Here is a 13,756-nt window from a genome sequence, read left to right as displayed (position 1 = left end):
GTTATGTCCACTACAAATGGATTTTTTTCTTCTTCCACCACATTGCAAACTACCAGAAAAGTTTCTGCTCCTCAGGCCATGTCGCGACTGTCGTGGTAGCCCTGGGCCTCAGACCCTGCCATAAAAAGCTCCTGATAACCAAGGCTTTGCCTATGAGGACATTCACCCAGTGATAACCAGTGCAAAGTACCTCCTGCCTCTGTGCTCTGTCAGCATCCATGGGCTTCGCTGCATCAGGGCAACATGTTCTAACTTGCTGGGTTTGTCCTTTATATTTCGATACAATACTAAGAAGTTAGAAAGCCCTCACTCTGGAACAAGTCCATCTTAAAAAAAACATTATTTTCTGAAGCGGGAAGGCACCCTGGGTAGCTGTCATGGTGAGCAGTGTCATCCTGTGATACAGCAGAAAGAAATGAATTTGGCCTCCTCAATAAATGAATGTGGTTTAGCCTCTGGCATGGATCCAAGACTTTTCAGTTATACTGAAAGAAAAAATAAGGAGAAAGAAACAGCTGAGGGTTTTAAGTCATCCCCAGAAGTATCCCTGAGATCACTATTCTTTGTAATTACTACTGCTTTTACAGCTGAACCCAAAACCTATTTTTACTCTCTCTTCCTTGAAAGAAGCAGCCTTGACGTCAATGAAGCCCTTGAAAGAAGCAGCCTTGACTTCAATGAAGCTCTAGTGGTTTCCTACAGCTGAGCCCCAGCCCTTGTTTTTGGACTAAAGCCGCTCTTTTTGTTGCCCTTCGTTGCCACTCACAGCTCAGTTTGGAGCTGATCGCCTCTTTGATAGACGCACGTATCCCGTGGGTAAGCACACAGTAACCGCCGCTCAGGCAGGTGAATTTTAAGAGCTCGGGTAGGGTGTTGGGAATCCTGCTGAACAGCTTTGCCCTTTCCCGGCAGTTGGGAAACGCTCCCAGGTTACTGTGCAACCCGAGCGTCTGTCCCCGGGACCAGGATTCATCCCTGCCGGCGGGAGAGGAGGAGGGCGGCAGAGCGCCCGCAGCACCACGGGGGCTCCCTGCCCAGCTTCATCAGGCCGGTCCTGGGAGAGCAGCCAAGCTTTAAGAAAAGCAGCCCTTGCTCTCACGCCGGGTGCTCGCTGGCACCCTGGGAAGGGCTGGAAGCTCTGGAGCTGAGGGCAGCTCGTGTCAGCAACCCCCTGCAGCCCACCTGCCCAGGCCATAGCTGGTGGCACAGTTTTCATCTGCTATCGGGCAGCAGCCCTGCTCTGCACACGCACACATAAACCATACATCAACCAGTGTTTACATCCGTAACATGCTATTGCCAGGGGTCACCCTTGCTCTTGCTCAGTGCTGCAGCTGCAGAACCTCCCTGCAGCTCGGCCCGGCAAAGACGGGCAGGCAGCCCAGGCCGCGGTGGCACCAGAGGCGGGGAAGGTGCAGGCGTTTCTCCCAGGGGATGGAGCTGCTGGGACAGCTGAAGACCCAGCGCTTGGAAAACTGGCTGGATTTGAGCTACCACCAGCCCCTGGCAGCCTGGTTTTTACCCTTTATTTATTTCATGGGGTCATGACATTTTTTGGTCGTTCCCTTCATGCAATGAGGACTTCACAGCTTTTCCTATACGTTCACACTTAGAAAAGCTACGTGGCACCTCCTGCCTGCCTCTCTGCCCCACAGCACGGAGGCCTCTAGTGGAGCAGCATCCCAGGGGCTGCGGCGGACTCCTGAGCCAGCACGGCTGCGCTTGTGTCCCTCAGCTGCTGTGTTTAAGTTCTGGTCCCCTTTCTTACAAATCCCCATTCTTTGGGGCCAGCCACGCACCCAATGCAACGTCACGTCACTCCCCCAGTCTTTCTGGCACAATCCGGCTCCCGACACACCCGTCCCGTTTCAGTGCTCACTTACCCCATCCTCTCTACGCTGTGTGGCACACCGACCTCGCTAGGGAATCACCACCACGTCCCAGCACAGGGACAGACGTGTTCCGCTGCCAGCAATTCTCTAAAAATACATATGTGCATTGTTTACAATGGGATCCAGCATAAACCACTTCGAGCCTAGAAGGCAGGCTCCGAACCTTGCCTCTCCGAGCTGCCAAAGTCATCGCAACCGTGATGAGAGACAATTTAGTCACAGCAGATCTGCCACAAATTTGGCAACAACGGGCTAGGCTGCAGCACTACTGCAGAACGAAACGCTGCATTTTTTAGTTCATAGCTCCTCCCCGCCCCGAAACCAGGTACCGCACAACAGGCACACCCGACAAACGCGTCGGAAAACCTGGCCACGTGTTTTAGCTGCTGAATTGAGTACCCGGCCCCAGGAGCTGCTTCTGCGTGGCAGGAGCGCTGCTGGAGCCACAGCTCAAGGGCAGGGCACTCCCAGGGAGCTGGCCCCTCACTCATCTGCTGCCTTCCTTCACTCCAAATCCGCTGCTGGCCTGTCTGGTGCCTCTTGGGGCTTTTCTGGCTCCAACCCCGACATCTGAGCTGCCATGAATTTCACAGGGCGCTGTTCTTGCTTCTCCCGGACCCAGGTTTAGTGCAGGAACCACACAAAAGGCTACGGAGTTCCTAATTAATCATCCTTCTGTTTGTCTGGACAGAAAGGAGCCGAACTAACTCTCCCAACACCCGATTTGCAACAGGGACTCTAAATTGTACGATCTTAACATTAACATCGAAGGCCGTGCTCCACGTGGCGCGGACGGGACTGCACTTTCCCGATCAAAAGGTCCATCAGGCCCTTTCCCAATCAAAAGGTCCACGGCCCCTGCTTGCTCCTGGCACCTCCACTCTCCACTACGCCTGAGGGATGCTCCAGCCACAGCACAGCCTCTGGCTCCACAAACCCCTTGAAAAATTCAAAGGGCAATTTTTTTTGTTTGTTTGTTTGATCGAGGCAGGCTTCTCAGAGACCTGCGGAAGGGAGTATTTTGGACAGGCAACAGGCTGGCAGAGGTGGAGAGCAGCACGTGCACACTGGGGTGCTGTGGGCAGGAGGGCCACAAAAGCACCGCACAAAGCCGGCTCACCTTCCCGAAGCTGAGCAGTGCCTCCGCCTGACTTCACAAGCCGTGGAGACGAGGCGCTGCAGTGCACTCTGTAGGCAGGATACGACACTAATTGCAAGTTCTTTGTGTCATTCAAAACGCTGCACCGAAGTTAAGCACAGGTTAGCTAACATAATATGGCACAGATCAAAGCAGATGGCTAACTCATCTTTTGCTCGTGGGAAAATGAGGTTGAAATACTGAACGGTCCAGCTGCGCACACCAGCCTGGAGCTACTGTGAGGAGGGCAGCAATGCCAGACCCTACACCCCGCGGGCAGCATGGTTTACTAGCTCAGAACGCTTTGATGAAGTTCACTCCTGACCCGCTCCATGACAGCAGAATAGCATGCCAGGCTGCAGCTGCCAAGTGTCTGCAGGCACACCGAGAAGTATAGTAATTCCCCTGTAACTGTTAAAATAGAAAACATTTTTTTTCAGTGTATGGAAAGATTTAAAATACAGAAAACCCCGCATGAGAAATACTTGTGCCTATGAAAAGCAGACATTACCAACGCTACGTAACCAAGACATGGCTTAGGAAGGCCACGAAAACTGCTTCTGTAACTACTGCTTAAGAGCACACTTATAACTAAAAACCTGAAAGAGTTCATGGAAGGGGTCAAACACCGTGAGCACAGACAGCTAAGTTCATCCGTAGAGCAGTTCCTTTTCTTTTACAACCAAAGATACCACTACTGGCAAATACGATGTCAATTCAGGTGCTCATCAGCCAAGGAACAGGGGAGCCCCGACTGCATCAAAGCCTGTTTTTTACTTGGAGAAAAACCGTTAGCCACCAGTGTTGGCACGTTATCAACTGCCAACATGACACCCCCCACACCCCACCCCCATTCTGTAGCATTACCAGCTAAGCAAAGTGTATAAAAACGGACTAAAGAATTAGTAAAATATTTCAACATTTGGGAATCTTAGGCTGTTTCTCACCACAGAAGGTTATGCTCTAGTAGTCCTTCCCTTCTCGGAGAAGATGATTTAAATTGGATTTTCATACTTCCTCCTCTTCCACTGTCCTTCATCCAGCACGACTTAAAATCATTCTTTTCTGTCTGCTTTCTCTATATTGGTACAGCCTATTCTATACACTGTCAAATTCTGCTGGCTTCTAAAATTGACACTTATAAAGCAAAAAAGAATAAAGGAAGACATAATTTCACCCTGCATCATCATGGATGACCATACTCAAAAACCGTTAACAAGCAACAGAAATTTACTCATCAGGATGATACAGAAACACGTTACTCACTAGTTACCACTCCCATGTTAAAAACATTTATTCAGCTGCAAATGTTGCGTCTTTCCAACAAACGCAAAACAGCTTTTTGGTGGTAAATAGCAGGTATTTATTTGAAATGAAAAAAATACTTCAGTACCTGAACTATTGCATTTAATCATGTATTGTTGTAACTGTGTTACTCTACCTTTTTGCATTGGAGACAAATATACAATGAACATTCAGATATCACAGATTGCACACTAGATAGTAAATCGTCAGGCCTTTTACGTAACCACCAAAAAACAGATATTGGATTCTGCAATATAGTACAAAATTCCACACTCCAGTCTTAGCCAGTTATCTTCAATTTTCTCCTGATGCTGTACAAATAAATGGCCATTTAACTAGGGCTTACAAGTTAATAACAGGACAAAAAAAATATACATTGCACTGACACAAAAAGTCAGCTGTGTTAATAGTCATGCAACAAGTAACCAAACTTGCTGAAATTAAAAATACTTTCTAAAAACAGTTTTAACTGCATAAGTATTTTATACACAGTTCATTTACTGAAACAAAAGGAGTCTTTAAATGATACAAAGCAAATATAAGTTTCTACCAATTTTATACATAAGAAAGTGCAAAATAACTTATCTAAAGTGTTTTGCTATTGAACTGATGAACGTCGGCTGGAGGCAGCCAACCCCCTCCCAGAAGCATGACATTACAGTTGCACACTACATACGAATGTTAAAGAGTACGTGAATAAGTATACTACAAAGAACAAGGCAGGAGAAGACGTGTGAGGTACTTGCAGAGGATACAGTCTACTAATGTTAGTGTACATGAGTATATTTTTGCTCAACAGATTTTTACATGGAAAACAAAGCAAGTATTTGCATTAGAAGCTTGAAAGAAATGGAAAAAAAACCCACTCCCAAGTGAACAAAACAGTTGCCCACAGCACCAGCTGCCAGAGGAAATATGAGCAGGTGTGTTTTTTCCCCTTCACCTCCTACAAGCAAGAACGTGGGTTTTGGAACAGTGCAACTAAAGAATAAAGTCAGAGGGCTGTGGTGATTCGGTTGCAAAATGTAAATCGGGACTAAGTTCTATGCTACAGGACCTGTAAAGAATAACGACCTTGGTTTGTTTAGTATGCTGCCCATCGTCGGAAGCGTAGCACACCACCCGTGTAACGGGCTCACACAGCCGAGAGCAGCTGCCTACCTCTTCACCGACGGCCCACCATCTCCACGACCCTGCGTTAGTACTATATGCCAACTGTTTTCTTTAGTGTTTGGATTATATCAGTGCTATTGCCATAAATAAATATTGTGTTTATTACGGTTTAATTACGTGTATTATTTAATACAAGTTCCAGTCCGTAGAAAAGAAGGCTTCCTTAAATTTGGGTTGGATTTGAAATCTGGAGGCAAGGGGAAGAAAACTCTGTGGACTCAAAGGCATTTCCGAGTTGTTAAAAGAGCCTTTTCTTCAAACCAAAAACGTTAAGGCCACTCGCCTGTCTTCTGAACTATGCTGGTTTCGCATCATTTTGGGAAGGGTGAAGGCAACGTTAGAGAGAACAGCTGAACACAGAAATTCCAGTGCTCCGCACATGCTTACTGAGGACCTCTTCTTGTTTTTAGGGACAAATCTGTCAGGGTAGCCATGCAGCCTGGCTACTTGGATCATCACTCTTTGGATCTAAAGGGATCTATTTGGGTCAGCTAATCTCAACAAACCTGCATTTACTCAACAGTGTGCAAGGGCTCTAGAGAAGCCTTTCTGTTCATTTGGGGACCTAGTATACATACCAAAACAGGAATATATCTCATTTTACAGACCAGCACATACATAATAAACAAACATGTATCAAAATACATATTTAACCTTCAGTGCATAAACATGTGATACCAGGGTAAATAGTAAGTGGTCAGGATTAACAAATTATTCACCGCTAGAAGCTCAAATCAAGGGAAGACAGGTGTACCCCCCCCAGTGCCAAGAACCTTCTGGAAGGAACTCACACCACCACAGAGGGCCTGGCATTTTCGACGGTGCCATTCTGATGACAGTGCCAGTTTTAACCGTTTGCTGTCCCAGGGCCACAGTCTGCCCAAACCATTCCAAGCGAAGGATAACCTCATCGTCTTGAGTGGAGGCACCCACTGAAGAACCAGCGGAGCAAAAGCAGGGCCACCTGTCTTCTGTTGGTTTGGGTCCTATCCTTACCGCTATTTAAAAGAATCCATTGTGAATAAATCTAGATCTAGATCAGTTTGTCACCCATTTACAAAATATATACACATACGTTAAAAAACAAAACCAAGCCAAACGCCAGCCTGCCCCCTGCACCCCACCCCCCCCCACCCCCCCAAAAAAAACCCCACTGGCAAGACCTCATTCAGAAATTAAGTCCATGGGCCTATCTCTGATGCACATGTTCCAATCCCAGTGGGTTTCAGTGTCTCTACTTCCTCCCACATGTAGTGCAAAATAAATGACAGAGTAGTAAAAAAATACTGCGATTGAATTCATATTGGAACTTAAAAACCATAATGGAAATCTACTGCTGTCCTCAAGTTGATGTCATGTGCCGAAACATGAAGATAGCTCTTAGAAGCATTTCTGACATGACTAATATCACCCTGTTTTACAGCAATGCCTATTGTTCCAGAAGTTTTTTTGCAAACAAGCTACAGGACGACAGCGGTTAAATTTTACGCACAAGGAATTCATTCTGTACCTATATATGCAAGCCAACTGATATTGACTAAACAAGGTAAAAGCTGGTTCTTGCACTGCATGAATCAGCTGCTAATGAACATTAAGTAATTAACAAAACTGCAGCTCTGACATATGTATAAAAGAGGCCTTATTAAATATGAACAACACTGAGGTGGTAAATAGTTTGGTATAAAATGCAACACAAGTGTACAATTTAGTTCCTGGTTATCTTACAGCTAGAATAAAATACTCCAAGTCCCATTCTCAAAAAGTCTTTTTTTTTTTTTTTTTTTTTTGAAAAAATCTATGAATAGCCTTACTTAAATTAAGATACTGTGGGCAACTGAAAGAACAGACATGCACAGACTGGATTTTAAACAGAAATATGCATAATGCCTTCGAGTCTTCTGGTTTTGTTTTGTTTGTTTTTGGTTTTTTTTTTGTTTTTTTTTTTTTAAAACATTCGTATTTAAATTGATAGATGAGATAAAGATGCCACACAAAGTATAGTGGTTAATCTGAAGTCCCATGTAACAGGCAGTTAAGTTCATATTTAGATAAAAAGGCCATTATACCTATTTACAATATACACAGTTGCTTGCGAAGAAGGCAGATTTACAACTATCTTCTAAAAAGCCTTCCCCTCCCCCTCCCCCCGATAAAGATAACTACCTCTACAAAAACAAGACAAGAACGGGTATTTAGGATAAGTGAGGATTTTCTCCATAGCCACGTCAACATAGGTTTAGGAGTTGACAGTTCTATTGGATTTGCGGTTATTAATCATGTCTTCCTGGGCCTTGCTCTTCTCTTAATTACGCTGTTAGCCTCATTTACCTTCTGTCAACACAAATCAATTCAATGATCCCTTTTTACTTTTAGTGCTTAAAACTCAGTATAAACCTAAGTGTAAACAGACAATATTCTAATCCCTTCCGATCACTGCGTGATACTCTCACTAGTTCTTGGAGCGACCACGGGGCTGGCTGGGGTCTCCGTTTGCCAGGACCCCATCAATTTCTGGGCCCCTCCTCTGAACCCCTCTCATGCTGCAGGTTGTAGAAGCAGTTCTGGCAGACTCTGACTGGTGATGAAATCTTCAGACGCTTGATTTCAGACTGAAACCTACTGCACCTGCAGAGGAAAACAAACATCGCTATCAACCCAGGTCTCCCCCCAACCTAGCCAGTCTCTATCGAGGTGTGGAAATTATCATAACCGTTTCAAATCGCAGAAAAGCGGCATTTAACTTGTATGATCCTCACAGAATCAACGCAACAGCTGCGTGAGATGTAGCTTAAAACCAGCTTAGTCTCTGACCTTTTGTCACCAGTTTAAGCTCAAAGTAGAGCTACAGAGATGAAACTAGAAATACCATTCCTGGCCCAGCGGACCAGACAGGAGAGACTTCCACCTGTTTCTGGGTAAGGGGAGCTCACACACATCCTGTGTGTCATACATCTTGCCATTTGAGGCTGCACGCTGCTGGCTCCTACATCAGCATCCCTTACAGTCCTGCACACCATCCATATTTTGACCAGGTTACTTGTAGACTGCCAAGAAAAACTAGCTGCTGCCAAAGAAGTTTGTTTGGCTGTTTGGGGTTTTTTTGGTGGTTTGTTGGGGGTTTTTTGCGTTTTTTTGTTTGCTTGTTTTGTTTTGTGGGTTTTTATTTCACTAAGTTCATTTGTCTAAAGCTTTTCCCAGATGGGCAACCGGGAGGTTTTCAAAGCTGCAAGCGGATTTCATTCTCTCCTCATACCTGTCTTGCTAACTGGATTTATAAAGGGGCTAGTCTGTCTTTTCTAATCCCTCGCTGGAAGTTTTGAGAGTTCTGATGTTTTTTTCTTCACCAGTTCTGTTTTGGCAAGGGAAACCTCAGTCTTTCAGCAGAGTTCCATGGTATGCAACAGCTTTACCCAGCCTAAAATCCTGTACGGAAAAGAGCCCAAAGGAGACCATTGGCTGACTTACTTCTGACAGAAGAGCTGCCCACAGTTCCTGCAATGGTGACGCCTCTCAGTGAGTGAAAAACGGACCGAGCAGCCCGAACAGCTGTCTCCCCCCTCGTCCTTCACCCAGTGATCGGCTGCAGATCGGCCAGGCTGATCGCTTACGGACCAGCTGAACACCCTGCCTCGACCATCCCCAATAAGAATTCTGCTGTGATCTCTGTAAGAAAAAAACAAAAGCTTTCTTGCCACAACTCTGTCAGTAACACACAGACATCGATGACCAGTTTTACATGCCACAATATGTAAAACCACTGGCATAGTAATTAATGCACAAATTAGGCTGGTATGACTGAGAACCGAAGCTGTAACAATACACTATGTAACATCACGCAGCTGAGTAAGGCTACTTATTTTAGCAGTTTTTTAAATCTCAGTCCTTGAACACGGCTGCCCTAACCAGAAGTACCACAAAACAGCATTACGCAAAGAACAGCGGCTGCTTCGTACCGCTTCCCACTGACAACACTGAAAACATGTTTTAAGCAATCGCTCGCGAGCTACTCACTTAGAGATGCCAAGTGCAGTGATTTCTGCTGGATGTGCGTTGTCTTTGCGATCAAATGCCGTGTGCATAGTTAGTTTGCTTCTAAACACCAACTGACGCTCCCATCTGTATCCTAAAAAGAAGTAGGAGGGGAAAAAGCAAATTTGCTTGTTCTTGGTTTTGTTTTCTCTTCCCCCAACATACAGGTATGTGTGACTTTCTAGAAAGAAAAAACCTCCCCTCAGAGATCACTCTCTATGACTCAATTTCCACTCAGGGAAAACCTATTTTTCAACTGATTCCCAATGCATGTAAGAAAGGAAAGGATACAAAACAACGAACAGAGCCTCCCATGTCCCTAAGTCCATCTGGGAGCTGCAGAGGATGGTGACATGCAGGGAGGCCCTGTACCAAAGCCTGACAGAGGTGGGATAGCTTCCTTTTTTATTTTAATTATTTTATTTTATTTTTAAAGTGAAGACTCAGATTTCCAACTATCATTGATTTTCTTTATGAAAGCTCCTACGATGCTGTGTTTTGAGTATGTGACTAAACCAGTTTTGATGGCATACCAGCGTTTTGGCCATTGTTCAGCAGTACTTGCAGAGTGTCAAGGTTTTCTTTTTTTCACTGCTCTGCCCCGCACTCCCTGTCAGGAATTTGGAGGTGCACAGTAAGTTGGGAAGGGACACAAGCTGGACAGCTGACTCAGACTGAGAAAGGGATATTCCACACTGTGTAACATCATGCTCAGCAATCAAACTGAGAAGAGTTTTTTTTGGGGAAGGCAGCCATTCGCTCAGAGACTGGCTGGTCATCGTTCTGCTTGTGGGAAGTGGCAAAGCCATTGCCTGTGCATCACTTCCTTTGTCTTCCTCTTTCCTTGGTTTATTAGACTATCCTTACCTCGACTCACAAGCTCCTTTCCTTTTCCTCTTTCTATTCTCTCCACCATCCTGCTGCAGGGGTGTTGTGGCGGGTGACTGGCTTAACTGCCAGCCAGGGTAAAGGGACCACAGCTTCTCAGGAAAAGCTTGAACAACACGCGATATTTACACACCAATTTTTCTCTTCACCAACCATTTCGGAATTTATCAGCCACCCCTGCTCAGAGCTGCACAGACAGAGACAGACTGCCTCACGGGTCAGTGCTGAAAGCACCTTTATCTGACAGAGGAGGCGTGCCCCATTTCTTTTACCTGGTTTAAGCTTGCTGTAGTGCCGTGCTTCAGCATAGCCGGGGTGCGGGTGGTTAACCTGAGCGTGGGGATGCATTTTTGCTTGCCCCTCAGAATAATTCACAAAGATAAAGCCATCCTTCTCATCCAAGCTGAGCTGGTCTGACCAACGCCTGGAGTCATCAGAGCCACTGTCTGCTGACCACGCTGCCGCTGCTCTGCTTGATGACGACCTCGGCCTGTGGCTGGTGCTTATGGGTTGACTCTGGCTCTCCTGCAGTTTCATGTCCTGGCCAATGCATGGATCATCTGCCTCAGAGTCACTGCTGTCCTCTTCGTGGGCTTCCTGCCCTGGATTCACCCAACAGGAGAGAAGATGTTAGCAAGGCTGCTTTGAGCCTGAGCTTTTTCCCTATGCTGCTGCTACGCTACCTACAACCCAGCAGGTACCACCACAGCATGACTAGAGGGAAAGTGCATGCAGGCATCTCAAAGCCTTTGCAGAGAGTCATCTCCTGCCAGGAATCACACTATTCATCTTTTTTGTGCTGGTCTGTCAGAAAACAGCACTCTTTAGCTGAAGCTATTTCCTATGATAGGCCATCTGAGTCAGGCTACCACAGACATAACGAGTGGTATTTTCAAAACCGCTCATTAGCAAACCAAACCCTGCTGCCTTTCGGCAAAATGTACACAAGCAAGCACAGTCAGTCATGCTGAAACTCTGGCTGACTGAGAAACAGAATGCAGATTTGCTAATAAAAGGGTTTGTTAATACAAAAAAAGCAACTGCCGAAGATACTTATATTCCTAGTGACACTGAAGAAAAGAACTGTATTTATACAATAATTACTAATGAGTATTATGAGATACAGATTCAAATCCAGATCGTATCTTCAATATGAAGAGGGCAAGAGGAAGATGAGAAGGCTAAAAGGAACACCCATCAAGAATGGACCAGCATCTTCCAACAGGGGAAAGTGATATGGCCAGCACTGCTTGTCTATACAGCACGCTGTTCCATCAGTAAATATAAATTTTTTTTTTTGACTCTGATGTTATGCTGTAATTCCATAAAAGAAAATATCTAGCTTTTGGACAACAGTAGCATCCATTGGGTCCACTGATAACAGAAACCACCACACACAGAGCAGTTCAATCTTCACAGATGAAAAAGCTATGATGGGCATGATTTTTCTTTTAGCAATATGAAACTACTGTAAGGAAGATGGTGAACAATGAACTCAGTTGCTCTATTTGTTATGCCCGGCTGGATGTCTATTGTCTTCTGAGACAAAATCCCCATTGTCCATTCTGCACTGTATAACCACAGGTATATAACCTGTATAACCTGTGTATAGCAAAGATCAGATGACAATACACCTGTCAGGAGACATACCTATTTGTGCTTCCTGACAATCCTCTTGCATTTCCAGCATCTCCACAGGCTCTGGAGCTGGTGTTTCTGGTACTTGCAGGAACTCCATCCGCCAGAACTGGAGAGAGAGGGGATAAGAAAGTGGCACATCCTGAACACTTAGCTTTCTTCTGAGCTACTTCTAGAGTGGAGATGGCTTATTAGAACCGTGCATTTGCACTGCTAGAACAAGAGGCAGGTCACGTGATACCTGTTTTTGGCAGCTAGATACTGTAAGAGGACATCTGTGTTCATGCCTGAATCACAAATGAGCAAGTCTTGTGCTGTTATTTAACATTTTAGCTGTTCAAATAAAAAACCATCCCCTCCGCACAGCAATCTGACCAGCAAACTCCAGTTAAGGCAGACTCAGGACTGCACACAGTACTGAAAATTGGGTTAGACTCGCAGTGATCAGGGATGTCACCAAGTTCCTCTTTCCTTTTCAGGCAGCAAAATGAATTGTCTCAAGGTGCATACCACAAGAGTGGTGAATGAAAACTACAATCTACAGGCAGGAAAGCCAGTGATCAAAAAGTGACCAAAAGAGAGCAGGAAGGAAAAATGTATGCTGCTGACTATCACTAGTTACTACATCACAATGGCTGCATCAAAAAGGAGAAGGAAAACTGGAAGACTGCATAGGAATGTCAGCTCACTGAAAAAGTTTTCCATGAATCTTCAGTGTTCATCTAACATGTGGACAGGATACAGCATACCACCCTGTGCAGAGATGGCACGGCTGGTTCCAGCACCAAAAGCAGTCTGCATTGCCTACCCAGCCTGGACTCCCCTCCTTCTGCAGGGCTAATTGTTCAGGTGGAACACTCAAGTGCAGCAGGTCTGCTTCTGGGACTGGCCAGGGCATGGTGTTGGATAGACATGACTTCTCTAACTACTACTACTAAGGCATAAACTTATTTTTCCAAGCAGTGATTCCTGGTACTTACCCGGACAACTCCATCTGAATGTCCTGTTACAATGACGTTCTGGGTATCCCACTCATTCATCTCAGACACAAAACAACACATTATTTGCTGGCTCCGGCCAGTGAAAGTGTTTACGCTTGCAGTAGGGCTGCCATTAATGCTCCATACATGGATGTAAGTGCCAGCACATGACACAATATCCCCCTGCAAAGACAAATAACACTTCTGTATTTCAACACAAGACTCAGGTTTTCTTCAGCAAAAATATAAGCCACGTTGATTTATAAGCCAGCTTCAGTCACCAAGCCTGGCACTTTTCAGGAAGTTCTATTCAAGCTGAGTTTGGCCACTTAAACAAATCTTTAGGATGATATGCATTTTTTTTTTAATTGTACATAGAAAACCACACTTAGTAACACTCTGTTCTATTTACAGCACACAATGAGTAGACCAGTTCCTCCACTTCTCACAGCATAACAATCCAACAGTGTATTTTCAGTACTTTCCCTTCTTGGTTTTCAAAGGCTTTGCTCATGTTGCCTCTGCTCTTTTTCACAAACATGTACCACTTTACACTTCATTTGCTTCCTCATTAGGAAAAGAGCAAGAGATGGTCCAAACTAGTGCATAGGGGAAACATGAGCTGCAGTCTAAAACACTGGCAACACTACAATCATGAGACTACTAGCAGCTAATAAACTGTACCTCTTGCTACCTCCCCCTTGCATTACAGC

At 45.2% G+C, this 13,756-nt stretch overlaps 1 protein-coding gene across 4 annotated transcripts in view; it reads right to left on the bottom strand.

The window, feature by feature from the left end:
* Nucleotides 1-4,369: 4,369 nt before the first annotated feature.
* The window catches only part of WDFY3 (WD repeat and FYVE domain containing 3), a 185,233-nt gene continuing 175,846 nt past the window's right edge, over nucleotides 4,370-13,756 (bottom strand). For all 4 annotated transcript variants that reach the window (XM_056360682.1, XM_056360704.1, XM_056360693.1 and 1 more), the window contains 6 exons: nucleotides 13,044-13,226; nucleotides 12,076-12,172; nucleotides 10,698-11,027; nucleotides 9,520-9,631; nucleotides 8,974-9,171; nucleotides 4,370-8,133 (listed from right to left, as the gene is read on the bottom strand). In XM_056360682.1, the coding sequence (XP_056216657.1) occupies nucleotides 8,013-8,133; nucleotides 8,974-9,171; nucleotides 9,520-9,631; nucleotides 10,698-11,027; nucleotides 12,076-12,172; nucleotides 13,044-13,226 (1,041 nt within the window). In that variant the 3' untranslated portion in view covers nucleotides 4,370-8,012. The remainder of the gene's footprint in view (nucleotides 8,134-8,973; nucleotides 9,172-9,519; nucleotides 9,632-10,697; nucleotides 11,028-12,075; nucleotides 12,173-13,043; nucleotides 13,227-13,756) is intronic.

This window comes from Falco biarmicus, chromosome 1 (genome assembly GCF_023638135.1).
Source record: "Falco biarmicus isolate bFalBia1 chromosome 1, bFalBia1.pri, whole genome shotgun sequence".
Lineage (NCBI taxonomy): Eukaryota > Metazoa > Chordata > Aves > Falconiformes > Falconidae > Falco > Falco biarmicus.
This window is presented reverse-complemented; position numbering and strand designations above follow the sequence as displayed.